Raw genomic sequence first — 15000 nt, 5'->3', positions numbered from 1 at the left:
TCGCTGGTCCTTGCTCAGAATCTACAGAGTCCCCTGGTTGGTAATACCGACCACGCATACAGAAACCATGTCTCTCCAAAGGCTTTCACCTTTGAACATTTTCCAGTGCTTATTTCSAAACATTGTCAGGCTGGGTAATAGTTGCCTGTTGTTGCTATTATTATTATTGCTATTATTATTATTACTATTATATTATTACAACTACTACTTCTAATACTGCTACTAAGTGATTGTAAAGGAGGATTGATTCTAAAAGAAGCTGCAAACTGTGCAACTCCCCTTCCAGGTTTTTATCTATATATTTCTCTTCTTTTGTTTAAGGAGAGCTTTCTCTAAACAAACCTCCCACAAAAGGTTTCAGTAATTAGTGATGGATTCAGGCAATATAGCCATTCAAATATGGCTGTCCTCTGATCTAGAATGAGCTGATCAAACACCAGCAAGCTAATTATTTCAGACACTGTACAGTAATCACTAAGCCCAAATGTGAACATTTACAACCAAAACAGGTATTATTTTATGCACTGGAAGACAGTCTCATGATCTCCATATATCAAAGCTAGTATGTATAATGCAAAAGCTTTCCAAAGTAACCTTAACCACTGGTGCTCACTGCCAGGAGATATCGACATGGACCTGTTAAGTGTTTCAAAATCATAAACAGGCTTATTTTTCTCAAACATAAAGAAACGGCAGTTTGCATTTGAAATATAATTTGTGAAAAAGTACATGAGGAATACAGCAGTATAGGTATTTCTTGGATAATCAGTGCTCAGCTCTGCTCTTAATGAAATAAATGGCTAGATCTGTGCTGTCTCAGGGGGACCTGGCTCCTGCCTATACTAAGTGGGGACCTACAGCTCTGTTTGGCATTTCTCCTTCCCTCAACTCCCATACCTTAAAAATAGTGAGAATACTTTTCAAATGACCGATCCAAGTTAATTCACCTCATCATCTGTCTGCCTTGAAATAGCCAATAACTCCTTTTGAAAAATATTTTAGAGAATAATACCAGAGAATTTCTAGGACATTTTCACCCCCCTAGGTCAACCTCAAACTAGGCATACAATGAATCTCACCACAGTACTTTCCATTTAGGATAAATTGTTCTGACTTTTTGAAAAAAGTCAAACAAATTTCTCTCAAAGCTTCAATTCACTGGACAGGTAGGCAAGTGGGTGRCACAAATGGCATGAAAGTAAAGGCTGCTTTGCCACAGGTGATGGGATTTTCCTGCGCAGTACGCTAAGGCTACTAAGATGCTTCACAGAATGACAGCATGTGGTCTCAATCCAGCAAGTCCTACTCAAATGAGTAGCCTTTACTCACATCTGAAACACGCGGAATTTAATAGAATTGAAAGAGTGCAAACTAGTCATAGAAACAAGCACTTCCAAGGGTGAGACAAGAAAGACTGAAAGTAACAAGTGGTAAATATTTTGTAATAGATACCTGTACTGGACAAGTGAACATTGACTCCATATTTCACAAATGCAGTTAAGATCCCTTTCAGTAGTACTTACAGATAAAAAAGCACTAAGGGGCTGTATTTATTGTTGCTTTTGAAATGTAAGTCCTCACTGAATTAAACAAGGGAGTAAAGCTTAAAAACATTCTACAGGAAAGGCTATTTTTGCTTCTTTGTTAAAACTCAGTCACTTTATAAATGACACAAATCAATACCAAAATTTATTCATTACTCTAGAATATTAAAAATGTTAAATGCTAAAATATTAAACTACRAATTAAATTTTAAAATCACAGAGTATATCTATTAAAAACAGTAAAACATATAATGTTTCCATATTTATTTATGATTTTTAGCTTGTTTCCATTTTCTAAGCTATTATGAAGTGATTGAATCCATTAGGTAGTGAAGAATTTMATCTTTTTTCTTTAAATTTTCCTGAGGAGAAACAATAATTTTTGTTATTACAGTGAGGATGTGATACAGTAAAAATTTACAAGGATTTTGGGGGAATTGAATGAGCTTGCTTAATCTTACGGACATGGGTTGAATTTTGCATTTCTTAGTTACACAAAAGGTGTAGAATGGGAGTTTTGTTAAGTAGTCAGGATCTCAGCCACTAATAGCCTCTCAGTTATTTTCTTTTTCTCATTAGCAGTCTAACAGCTAACGGACTAATCTGAAGCTGCTACGGGATGCAAGATGAATTACAGCACATCAAGCTTCCCCTATGAAAACAGCTGAAAAATCTCAGGCAGCATCTCTCAGATGGTACATGGGATGAGCTCCTGAGCAGGTACCAGCTCACGGAGCTGCGGTGGCTCCAGCAATGCTGGCGCTTTGCACCACCGAGGTCTGGCCCTAGAATAAGCCCATGGAAATTCAAATGAAGGCATTTTGCGAAAGGCACTTTGGGATGGTGATACCTGGAGCAGTTCAGGTGCTCTGGTGAGCTAGTGAGGGGGGTACAAGGGGTTGATCGTTCTGTGCCCGTAACTAAGAGCAAACACTTTTCAGGCTGGAGCAAGGAGGATGGTGTTGGCTTGCTTCCTCAGCGCCCAAGAGGAAGGGATGCAGCTCAAAGGGTGCCGTGGGTCCTTTAATCCAGTGGCGATTGGGAAAGGTGCAGAATTGAGAAAAAATTGTCATTTCTAACTACGCACACAGAGAATTTGTAGACCTGGCATTACTAGTTCTGATTTTCTTTTTTTTTTGCAAGCATGTATCTTTCTCCCCTGTGTGAGAAGAGAGCCTCTTGCATGATATGAAGGGAAAATAAAATGAATGGATGCTTCAAAAATTTGTTTTTTGATTTTGTGAAACAGACTGAAATGAAGCATCACATGCTAAGTCAGGTTAATTCTTAAATTATATGTTGCTTGTTAAATGCCCCCTCCTTTTTTAGGATAACTGCTTCCAGTCTGGAAACAGCCCCAACCAGCTACTGTGTTTCATTTTTGCTCCAGAATATTTTAATTTTGTCCCATCTTAAATCAGTTCTAGTTCCACACATGTGAATTACCTGAAAAGGACCTTTTCAATTTTATTAATAAGGACTATTAAAGYAAAAGTATCTCTGACTATTCAGTATTTTGTTATTCTGTTACTCTGTGTCATGGAATCCTCAAATTATGTGTGATTCATAAGACACTTGGGTAAAATCAAGCAAAAGAACTGAACCAACATTTCCTTAGCCTTGAACAAATTTAAAATTGCTTATACCTTCCTGAAGTATTCAAACAAAASTCTCTAATAAAGGAATCCAAAAATGTGTGAGTAAAATATTTTCTCAAGCTTCTTTAAGACTATACACAATAAAATATACAAATGAAAGCATGGAAAAGTTCATGTTTTATGAACTACTATAATTTCTACATTCAGAACTCTATAATTGAGAGGTAATGAATATTTTCTGAATGTAGTAATTTCTTTCAGGAAGATAAAAAACCCACTGACTGATATGCAGTGTGGAAACTGYGAAGAAGTTTCAGAAAAAATGCATATGCTAGCATCAGCTAGAGCTAAAATGTCTGCTAACTATGAAGACAGATGTATAAAATGCTCTCACATGCAAATCCAATGATCATTTCAAAGTGCAGCTCGCAGCATTTCTGTATATTAAAACAAGCATTATTATAAACAAAACTCTGATCCTAGTGCACTGATACAGGACAATTATTTACTACTTCTATCATCAGAATACTTATTTTTCTCCAAGCAGAGATAAAATAAAATAAGATTATGTACTAGAAAAAAAACACTTAAATTTGTTTTAAAATTATGTTAATTTGGAAAAAGTACTCTTGTAGCAAGATATTGATCCTGGAGAAGAACAGTACACTTTTTCCTTAGCTCTATCATCTCTTACAATTGACGGAGCTTTTAAAGAAAGTTTTCTTAAATTGTTAGAACACGTTTATTTTCTTGCAAATTAATTCTTTTTAACTCTTTATGATAGCTTTGAATCCGATAAAGAAAGATGAATTATCACATACTGAGCCCAAGCTGTGAAACAGGAGGAGACAAATAGAGACCCCTACTGTGTTTAACAATGTAGAAGAAATTCCACACTCAAAAGAAAAATTTTCTGTCCTTTTTCTCAGCCCACAAAAACTGTTAGTATGGATTCGAACAGTGGAGGGCACTCTTGCTATGCAAAACCCGGCGCTGACCTGGCACACTCAGTTTGATCTATTCAGTAGCCTGAATCTCAGAATTTGTTAAGTAACAGCCACCTGTGGCACAGGCACTAACTGTACTCCGGTTAAAACATTTACAGTTTCTCATCTGTGCAGTGAAGCACTTCACTATATCAAACACTGGCGCCTTTCTCTGTGGATGCAGATGTGGAACAGATGCAAGCTTCACGAATTTTTTGTAATATCTGTGCAAGGTATCATATTAAATAAGAGTTGCGCTATGTTTTTCAAAGTCATATAAAAAGCTATTCGGTTGGCTGTTATGGCACGTGTACATTAATTTCAGRTTGTGCAGAATTCACGTACAAATAACACGGGTGTTTGTTTGAACTAAGTTTATTTTGAATGTACTGAGTTTTGTTTGGAATCCTAAAAAAAATAAAATCCAGGTCAATGCTAATGCTTCTAACATAGCTGACATGGAAAAAAAATGAAAAACCAAACCAAAACAAACTAGAAGAAAGAAGGAGAACCATAGATCCTGTGTCACTTTCCTTGAAAAGTGTGTAATTAACTACATCTTAAACTACCTTAACACCCTGCATGAATTAATGAAGCCAATCACTCTCTGAACAAGCCCAGAAAAACTGAAAATATTGCATTTGGAAGCTTGCAAGATAAGAAGACAATGTGAGGAACCCAGTCCTGCATCTCCTAAGTATCTAAAAACTGAACTTACGAGTTCKGAACTCAGTGACATTATTCCTTTGAGTAAAATTGCTCACAACCAGRAATGCTTGAAAGAGCAAACCTGAAGCGATTCAAAGCCAGTTGTGCAGCTCRGTCATTTTGGTCTTTCACCATCCCACATCCTGCAGTACTGCMCAGGATAGCAAAGCCGTGAGGATCTAGACAAATCCTTTAGCTTTCATAATTTCCATCTTTGGGCACACTAGCGCAACAAATTTGTAAATGGAAACTATCGAATGGCACCAGGAGAAGGGGTCTCCTGAAGTGCTGAACGACGAGTCAGTTTTGATTATCTGAAACAAAAATACGGCAGCACCAGCAGGGTTAATTAAGCAGCTCAAGACGCTGGGCTTCACAAAAAGAAACCTTTTTCCTGCTTTAAGGACTGTAAACACTTGTGCTGAACTAGATGGGCATTTGATAAGCGGTACAGCATGTAGCAAACTGCGAGGGATCTCTAGTTAACACTCAAATTCAGTGTTAACACTTAACAGAACAGTGGTAAGCCGTGCTGCCAAGGTCAACTGCACAGATGTACTAATTGTATTATGAGCTTGACATCTAGTGGCCACCCCTGGCAGGGCATAGCAGGCAAAGGTTAAATCAGCAAGCCTTGTCAAAGCACTTCTAACTACCCACCCTCAGGGAGAGGAGGCCTGGGGAAGCTTTCTGGCRCTCGGCGATCCCACCTTGTCGCCGGCATTCCCCGGCGGAGCTCCCGCGGCCGCCAGCGGCGGGCACGGCGCGACCCAACCGTGCAGCGCCCACCTGCGCCCAGCCCAGCTCGGGGGGTGAGCAGCCTGCCCGAGCACTTCTGTGCGCCTCCCTCCCTGGCTCAAAAGTTTGGAAATGTTTCTGGTGCTTCTTTTGCAAACTGGTGATCGGTTTCACTTTTTTTTTTTTTTTTTTTTTTTTTTTTTTTTGGGGCGGGGTGGGGGAGAGAGGTGGTACTGGGGGTGCGGGGAGGGAACGCGCCACGCATGCCGGTATTAGCAAGTGGCAGTAAGAATTTCAGAAGGGCTTTTTGTGAAGATTTAACTCACACCATAATAATAAATATTGTTCAAATATGCTCTGACTATAACAAGAAAATAGTAAAGTTCCCTCTTTTTAATCCTCTATCTTTTCACTTTTCAACTTAAACAGACTTTTAAGACGTGTTGCATTATGGTTTTTTATCACCCTTACAGTTATATTTCTGGCTTTCATGGTTTTGAAGGGATTTCATTAAAAAGAAGAAATGTTCTCTAGGTCTAACAGCGCACAATAACTGAACCATCTCCTATAAGTAAATTTTGGCCTAAATTCCCTGTTTTGTATTAACGAAAACCCTCACTACATTTAGTGGGAAATTTTAAGAGTGCAAAGGAAACKGGATTTACACTGATATATAAAATTCTGTATGAATGAATATGAATAGAACTAGATTTACTAATGCTTCCTCTGGAAAAAAATACAGACAACTACTCTCATTTTACAAATACAATATAATGAAAGAAATTATTTTTATATGCTTTATTGTGGAAACTGTGTCACTACTAAAGTATTTTAATGTCATGCCAGACCTGGTTTATTATCAGCAAAAGTGATTGACTCACGTCCTGACTGCTGGATAGTCAACAGATATGCTTGTCTATGTTTGGCAGTCAACAAATCAAATAAAGGAGAGATATCAGGAAAATCTTCTCAGGATTCAGACTATTTTTCAGGTGGCAGACTGTTTTTCAGATGGCACTAATACTTTTTATTAATTAGTTTATTTTCACTCTTTTTCTAATGCCACATGTTTTTTGAATTGTAGCTTTCCTCTATCTTAAGCAAAGTCATTTTCAACAGCTAAATGAATGCATATTGATAGCTTAATTACACAAAACTTAAACCAACACCTTTAAAAATTTCCTCCCTCCCACTCTGAAAATAGTGCCTTAATGTCTACCTCAGGAGATGGTAAGACTTCAAGACCAACATCACCAGATAAAATCTGACCCAGTTTTGCCTACTTCTATTGTTATATATACATCAGCAAATAGGCCGATTGCTGTAGTTTCCTTATTATTCCAAATAATTCTCTATGGTGAACACAATTCAATGTAGAGTATTTTTAAAATTGTACAAATACAGATGTTACAGAGTTTGAACGTAAAGCTTCTACTGTAATAGCAAAAGTATTTGTATAAAGTTTCAATTACCATTTCTAATCAAAGGGACAATTTATAACGATACTTATTTGGTCTTTATTTTTCAAAGCAGAAAGCGTTCTCTTACACTYGCCTCAAAACAAACATTCGCAAAAATCACCTGAGTTTTATGTTTACTGACAGCTGCTTATGACTTCTCAAGTTTTAAATGCAACAGTCTCTAAGCAATAGACATATGGAGGAATGTTCCCCCAAAATGTGTTTTAACCCTCTCTATATGCAGATGRAGTGACCACACTGGTATGAGGCTGGCTGCTACATACTAAGCTGTGTCTGTGCTGTAGCTGAGCCTGTGTGTCCGTGTACATACTCCAGAAGAATACTGAATGCAGTCACCAAACTGCCCAAAACTACACAGCCCAATCCCACTTTACCAGATCAATTAGTTTAGGCTGTATTGCATGTATTGAAGAATGGGAGGAAAAAGAAGTCCATTTGAAAAAATGACTACAAAGGGCACATTAGAAAATTCACTTTACACTGTTCACTATGAGGTATCTCTTCTATCTCAAGTTAAACAATGATACATCTTTGCCAGAAACTTCGCATGAAGAAGTCCAAAGCATCATTTCTCATGCCTCTTGCCAGAATCGCATTTGCACACTCTAAGAATCACCTTTCAGCAATACAAAAAAAAACCTCAAACCAAACAAAAAACCAAAAACCCAACAAAAACCCAACAAAACCAAAAACCAAAAAGAAAACCCACAAAACCCCCTATTTTTATTATCCCTGCCTTAATAATACAAATGCTATGTCCATGGTTTAATTTGAATCTGAGTTGAAGCATGTGTGTTGTATCTACAATTCTGTTTCATTTGTAATCTGTTGAATTAGGCAAGTGTATTAGAAATGTAATTCCAGCTATTACAATGCGTTACATTTACTGAGAAACTGAGATTATTGTGTTCTATAGGCAGTCATCTGAGTCCTTCTGCTGCTGTTTCTAAATGACTTCCAGCAGATCTTCACATCTAGCAACCTCAAATTGTTTTTTTGTTTAAATACAGATTTTTTGTTCAATCKTCTACATTGCAATTACTCAAGAAATATATCATCATCCACTGTGTGCTAAGATTTCTTTTCAAAATTATTAAAAAATATACTTTTTAGCATTTGACTTTTGACCAACAATTTCAAAAATTTTTGAGTGTGTATCTGTAGTTTATGACATACTTATTATCTTCAGATTTCCAACAGTTTCTCACCACCATAACAATGTCCTGTTTGAATGCAGTTGTGTTATGCTGTAGCCCAAGCTGGCTATAAAATTATTTGTTTAGATTCTAAAACTTCTGTGATAGCATTATCATGAAAGTTCTGCTATGACCAGTCAACTTAAAACCTGGCCTAATGTTTATCTTCCATCCTGCACCCCAAACTGCCAGGCTTCTCTCTGTTGCTATGAATGTCCCTTCACTGTAAGGATTACATTTATGGGACATTAATTTTTAAATGCTTAGTTTTATAAAATCTATTTTGAGGTGATACTAAACATGATTTCATTAAATAAAGAATAAGCTTAATTTGCTTAGTSTTGCGTTAACTCCTTTGGAGACAAACAGCAAAATGAGTGAAAAGGCTATGCATATTAAATAGTACTGTTTAAACAGTTTGCTTTTTAAAAATGACAAATATTCTTGCGCTGTGTGAACTATTTTTGGCCTGTTGCAAAATATACTCAGGAACTGTGGCAATATCTTGATCACAGCTGTGAACAGAAACGAAGAACACTGACTTGACAAGAAGTGTTCAAATTCACGAGATTTGGAGCTTTCATTATATCTGGCCTATAAAATTGCTTTCAAGTACGGCAATCGTTAGRCTTCCTAATACAATGTGTAAATGATTTACATTACACTAATGTGCACTAGATAGCCCTCTGCTCCTATAGCCTGTCTCCACCTTGTTCACATTTCTCAAATGAAAGTGCAAAACCAACAGCACTACTTTAGCTTGTTAATTGTTAACTATCAAGGGTTTCACTCTATTAATTAAAATATGTTTTAGTAAAAGGAAACATAGCACATTTTGATAACAGCCTTCTAAGGCTGAAAAGTATTTACATTGTTGCATTTTAGGGCTGCTGTGAAAGCCGATTTTGTGCTATTCAGGGACCACAATAATAACGCTTTAAAATTCCTCACTGGGACGCAATGTAGTCCTTTTGATGGAAAGACTGTCTTTCTCATTCGGCAGAAATAAATCCATTCATTTGATCATGTAGTCATTGAGGGCAATACAAAACAAACCAAGTGTGAGAAATTCTATGTGATGAAGTAAACAAAACAAAACCCCCCCAAAAAGGGGRAAAAAAAAAACCATTTCCATGACAAAAAGATTCTTTGTCCTTAATCTACCCACCATATGCAAGCGTTTCTTTTTAGCATATCTCTTGTTCTAATCTCGGGTGACATGGCTACATAGATAAGATTCACAAAACAAAACAAAAACCTAGTTTAACAATTTTTTTCAATTTATTAACTCACCAGGAGTGTCATAATGAAGTAGTGGGGTTTTATTTTTCTGCACTGAAATGGATGCAGAGCATGTAAAAGTTTACAATGCTAATGATAAATTCTCAGACCTAGAGTCCAACCCAACAGAGATGGGCTCAACAAATCTTGCTCGCTTTCATGACAAAATACTGATTCTCATCTGCTTGTCTATATTGATTTATTTTACATGACTGCAGTTTCCTAAGGAAAAAAAAATTGAAAATACACTGCTTTGCCCCTCCACTGTGACAGAAGGAAGCATTTCTATATGCCTGTTATTGTCAACACCCAAGTGAGTTTTCCTGGTGAAGTGGCAGTAGTCCCCTTAGCAGCTCTGGACAGTGTGGGACTTGCTCCCTGCCTCCCCAAACACCCTGGGAAGGAGCAGGAGGCTTAACAATTTGCCAGTCTGACAGATGTTTTAACCTGATGAAGTGGATTCCCACTGCCTTAAGCTTCAGGCCTGCAAAGTTCAGATACAATAGTCAAAATCCTCCTCAGGCTTCAACTTTGCTGCCTTTCTCCCCTCACAGAGGCAATTCAAGAGTAATTATAGTTTTAAAGCAGGAGAAGGACTTTTTTCCCCTTTTCGAAGGGAGAGAGGAGATAATACAGTGGAGCAAGGGCCTACACAGAAAGCCGAAAACATTGGGAAACCCGCTTGGTTATGCGAGAAACTACGAAAGGCTCTATGCAAAGAGGAAAAGAAAAACTTTCAAGTGGAAGCTCTCAACTTAGTACAGGAGAAGCGAGCATGGGCTCTAGCGTGCCATTGCATGCTGCAGTGCCAGGGACTACTAAGGAAATGAAAACTAAAAAAAAAAAAAAAAAAAATTGAAAAAAAAAAAAGACAAAAGGAAGAAGAAAACCCTGCAGCCCTATTCTCGGAAAGAATATTACAGCAAAGTGGAAATAAGGTGTGATTACAGTCCGGATCTCTCCAGCTTTGGACACTTGTTCACTAGCAGCCTGGCAGCCCAGATGCATAAAAGCAAGTGTGCGTGTTGCCTGCRTGTGGGGAGGAAGCGAGGAATGGCGGATGGGCGAGAAAATAACCCTTCCTCACTGCCTATAGCCGGCGCGACAGGGGCTGGTGGCGGTGCACTAAGTGTCACCTACCACTGATAATAATTACAGTCGCAGCAGAGCCAGGAGGCGAAGAGGGGAAGGCAGCGCAGGGGGAAAGGCGGAAAGCTGCTSTTCAATCCTCTCGAAAATAATGAAACCAACTCCGCTGATCCCGCGCACCCGAACGGCCCTACCCGCTYCTACCAGGGTCCCCCTTCGGCCCCGCGGGGCAACCGCGGGGAGCGGCCGGGGCAGTCCTCGCAGTCTGCGCGGGAGACCCGGAGCGACGGGGGCAACCCCAGGCAGCGGCCGCCGTGGGGCTGCCCCGGGCTACGGCAGCCCATGGCCCTCGGGACCTCACACAGCCCTGGGCAGAGCACTCCGGCCCCGGCCGCCCCAACTTTCCTGGCGGTGGGGCGAGGGGAACATGGATTCTGTCCGCTCAGAGCCTCCGCCGGGAGGGAGCAGGAGGGAGAAAAAGGGGGTAACACAGAGAGAGGGAGCGCAGCGGAGGAGGAGGAGGAGGCAGGCGCTGCTCCGGGGCGCCCGTTCCTGCAGCTGCTCGAGCCCAAGTGAGTAGGGAGGGAGGGCCGAGCCCCGCCGCCGAGCCCAGCCGCGATCAAAGCGCTGGGGAGGCCGGGAGGTTGCTGCTGGGAGGGCTGGTTAGGCAGGGGGTGGGCTGCAGAAACTTGGCTAAACTGCGAACTTCTCTGTTCCGCTGCCTCTTCCCCCGGCTGCTCTAATTCCCATTCTCCCGCTGCAGAGTAATTGCGCTCCCATGTTCACCATCACCATAAATTCACCTATCTCCATCCGAAACACACAAAAAGAGAGAGAGAGAAGGAGAAAGAGGCGCCGGGTGCCCTTACCGTGCTCAGAAACTACCTCTGCTTGCAGCTCTTCATCCGATTTGAGATGCTGGGGTTTCGCTTGCTTTCGACGAGACATGCTGCTAACTGAGCCGTCTTGACTCTGCTTTTTGCAGAGGCATCAGAGACGTGGAGGTGGAAAGGAGGGGGGAGCAATTGGGAACGAAGGAAGGGGGGTTGGGGGCTGGAAATAACTGTTCACAAATAAAAGTCGAGTTGCAAAACAAACCAAACAAACAACTTAAAAGGCAACCAACACCCCGGCAAAAAAAAAAAAAANGCCAGCCAAACTGGGAGTGAGTGAGTGAGTGAGTGCGCGGGTGAGCGAGCGGGGGACAAGCCGGGCGGGGTGTGCGCGGGGCGGCGGGCTGGGGCGGCTGCGCGCAGCGCGCATGGGGCTCAGTAATTATGATTGTGAATAATGCATGGCGATTAATGGTGCTGGGGGCAAGCGCGGATTGGCGCGGCTCCAGCGGACTCCGGCTGCATATGTAAATGAAGGACGGGGCTCCGCAATTAGCCGCTTCGCTCCGCCAAATGATGCGTCTCCGCGGCACCGGCAGCGCCGCCTGCGAGAGGCACCGACCGCGTCGGTGGCGGCGGCAGCGGCAGCAGCGGCGGCAGCAGCGATGCACACACGCACCACGCAAGAGGGAATCTGTTTTGCACACACTTTACACAACATATGTGCAAGGTTCACTTGTTGGGAAAGGTCACGATCTTCGCTTTTCTGTCTGTCGTTCTTTCTTCCTCTCGTCTCTCAGTTTCTTTTGCTTTGCTTTCTGCTCTGTTTGCTTWTTTTWTTWWTTTTTTTTTTCTTTTCTTCACATCACTCTCCGTCCTCTGCTCTCTCGGTCTSTCTTTCCCCAGAAGTTGAGCTGCAAGGCATCTGATTTCTCTGCGTGTGTGAGTAATTTCTTCCCAGGAGGAAAAGAAACTTTTTTAAAATGCCTTTTCTTTTTCCTTTTCTTTTCGGTCTGCTTTCTTTTTCGGCGTTGCACTACTCTTTCCCCTTGCTCTTCACATGCTTCTCTTTAGCTCTTCCTCCATCCTGTCTCCTTCCCCGTCGCTCTTTCTGTCTCCCCTTCCCGGCTGACTTTTGTTCTCTCCAGTCTCGAAAGTGCACTCACGCACACGCAGAAGACCTTGGGCAGTTTTGTCTTTCACCTCTCCTTCCTTCTTCTTTGTCTTGCAGCTTCTTTCTCCAAGCAGAGACTCCCCGTTGGTGGTGGTGGTCACTTCCTGTTGTCCATTGGTAGGAAGTTTTTTTTTCTTTCTCCCTCTCTCTCTCAGGTTGTAATGACTTTTTGTGACACTCCTCACCCTTCCGCCCACCCACCCCCGCCCGGCTCAGCCGTGTGTCCTGTTAGCTAGTGATAGCGGGCTCTCGTGTGCGCCGATGAGCAAGTCCTCGGTCTCCAGCAAATAGCATGGATCCTCTCCCAGTTTTGGGGGGTGGGGGTAGCTGTTGTTGTTGTCGTCGGGTGATCCCCCCTCCCCTGCCTTGCCTCGTTCTCAGCGGCGCCGCCAGCTGCTCCCTGCGCGGCGGCTCCGCCGGTCGCTGCCTCCGCTCCGTGCCGAGGAGCGCTGCGCGCAACGCGGCCGCTCTTGATTTCGGGCAGATAAACTTTCAAGTTTGGGAGCGGTGCGGGTCACACGGCGGCTCCTCCTACTCTCCTCCTCCTCCTCCGCCTCCCGTGCCGCGCTGCCGGGGTTGCCGCCGGGGCTGCCCCCAGCCCCGCAGCCCGATCCGCTCCCCGCCGCCGCCGAGCCTCCCTCTCCGCACGCACTTTCCCAACAGCGGCTTTTCTCCCACGCGCCCCCTTTTTTTTTTAAAGTGAGGAGGGGGGGTGAGGAGAGACTTCCCTCCCCCACCACCCCCCGCTTTCCCGTCTTATAGCATTATAAGTTGCCGGGGAGCCGGGCCGAGTCTCCTCCGCCCCGTCCCGCCGACTCGCGTCCCTCCCGCCCCGTCCATCCCCCGGGGAGGCGGGCGGCCCCTCCGCCGCGCAGCAGCTCTGTCTGCCCAGCCGCCRCCACAAGTTGCCGCTTCCCGTGGCCGTCCCTGCCCGCCTCCCCCTCGGCCGGGGCGGGCGGGGAGTGCGGCCAGCCCGCTCCCATGGCAGCCAGCCGCCGCTAGGATGTACCCCACCGTCGCCGATCGCCGCCGCGCCGCACCGCGCAGGGGCCCGCAGTGCGCGCCCTGTCCTGTCGCGCAGTTCCGCGCCGTGCTGTGCATGTGTGCTTTCGGGGCGGCTCCTGCCATCCCCTCCGCCGTTTTGTTTTGTTTTTCTTTCTTTTTTTTTTTTTTTTTTTCTCCTTTTTAAAAAAAATCTGCTAGTCGCAGCCCGGCCCCTCCGACCCCCGCGCCGTGCTGCGCTCGGCGGAGTGGTCCCGGAGCCGGCTGTTGCAGGGGCGCGGAGGCGCAGACCACCTTGCCGGCCGCGGGAGGGAGGCGGGCAGCACCGCGCATGGGGCCGGGGATCAGTGAAAGGGATTTCCTCCTAATATCCCCACCCCAGCCCGTGTAATCCAGCCCTAGTCCTTAAAACACACTAACCCCGGCTTCTTTGGGAGCCTTCTCTGTGTAAACTTTCCCTGCTGATAGCTCCCATTATCTCGTGCGCTCTGATACCCTGTCTCTGGGTTTTCGGTTTTTTCTCCGCTTTTATGTCGGTAGGCAAACCAAATAAAGTTAGAGGCGATAGTTCAGGCCACTGCGGATAGTTTGCTGACACGCACAACATCAGCGACTTCTGTGGGGCAGGTATTCGTTAGAAATGGGCACGACCCTTAAGGGGAAGAACACTGAAACGCCAGATCAATGCTTGTTTGGTATTAGAAGAATGCACTTTTCTGTCCACCGTTTAGCGAGATGTGTACATGGCACTCCTCGCAATGATTGCCCGCTTCACAATTAAAAAACTTGTTTACTGTCTATAAATTCTAGTGCATCTTCTTCTCGTGCATCCGTCCTTGGTGAAAGTTTGGTTGCACTAAGAGTGTTTTGTTTAAAAGATCTAGAGACAATCGTGATGGTTGAAATATGATGCARTTTTCTAATATGAAGTGGGAGGGGACGAGCCCATTAATTGAGCATGTTTTTTTTCCGTCAGATGTTGGGATTTATTGCACCCAGATCACACRAATAACACGTTGCGCGTGTGTGTGTATGTGCTGCGTTAGATTGTAGGCAGAGTGCAGGTGAAAGCGAGCGTATGCAGGCGTTCAAGCAACCCTCGGCACCGCAGCCGTGAGTGGGGAGCTGGAGTTAGGGTTTCCCCTTCAAAAACAGAGAGGGCATTTTTTCCGACTTTTTCAGGTGAAGAGGCTTCACAGTCACTCCCTGTGACTGAGATATTTGCCYTGAGTGAAAACCCACTTTCACCTCGCCCAGCCATTTTTCCCCACAATCGCGGTAGTACCTGAAATGTGTCAATTTTCATCCAGTCATCTTTTGAAAAGATTTGCTGCTGTTGCTGAGGCAACATTTCACAACCACCCCCCCCC

At 43.5% G+C, this 15000-nt stretch overlaps 1 protein-coding gene across 1 annotated transcript in view; it reads right to left on the bottom strand.

Moving 5' to 3' along the window:
* SALL3 (spalt like transcription factor 3) overlaps positions 1 to 11679 on the bottom strand; it is a 20700-nt gene extending 9021 nt beyond the window's left edge. Inside the window, exon 1 of the mRNA XM_057377885.1 lies at positions 11491 to 11679. Within this exon, the coding sequence (XP_057233868.1) occupies positions 11491 to 11569 (79 nt within the window). The 5' untranslated portion in view covers positions 11570 to 11679. The remainder of the gene's footprint in view (positions 1 to 11490) is intronic.
* Between the last annotated feature and the right edge of the window lie 3321 nt (positions 11680 to 15000).

The sequence above is a fragment of the Malurus melanocephalus genome, unplaced genomic scaffold (assembly GCF_030028575.1).
Source record: "Malurus melanocephalus ecotype Western Australia unplaced genomic scaffold, MMel_1.1 scaffold_329, whole genome shotgun sequence".
NCBI lineage: Eukaryota > Metazoa > Chordata > Aves > Passeriformes > Maluridae > Malurus > Malurus melanocephalus.
Note: the sequence above shows the minus strand (reverse complement) of the source record. Positions and strands in the feature narration are given on the sequence as shown.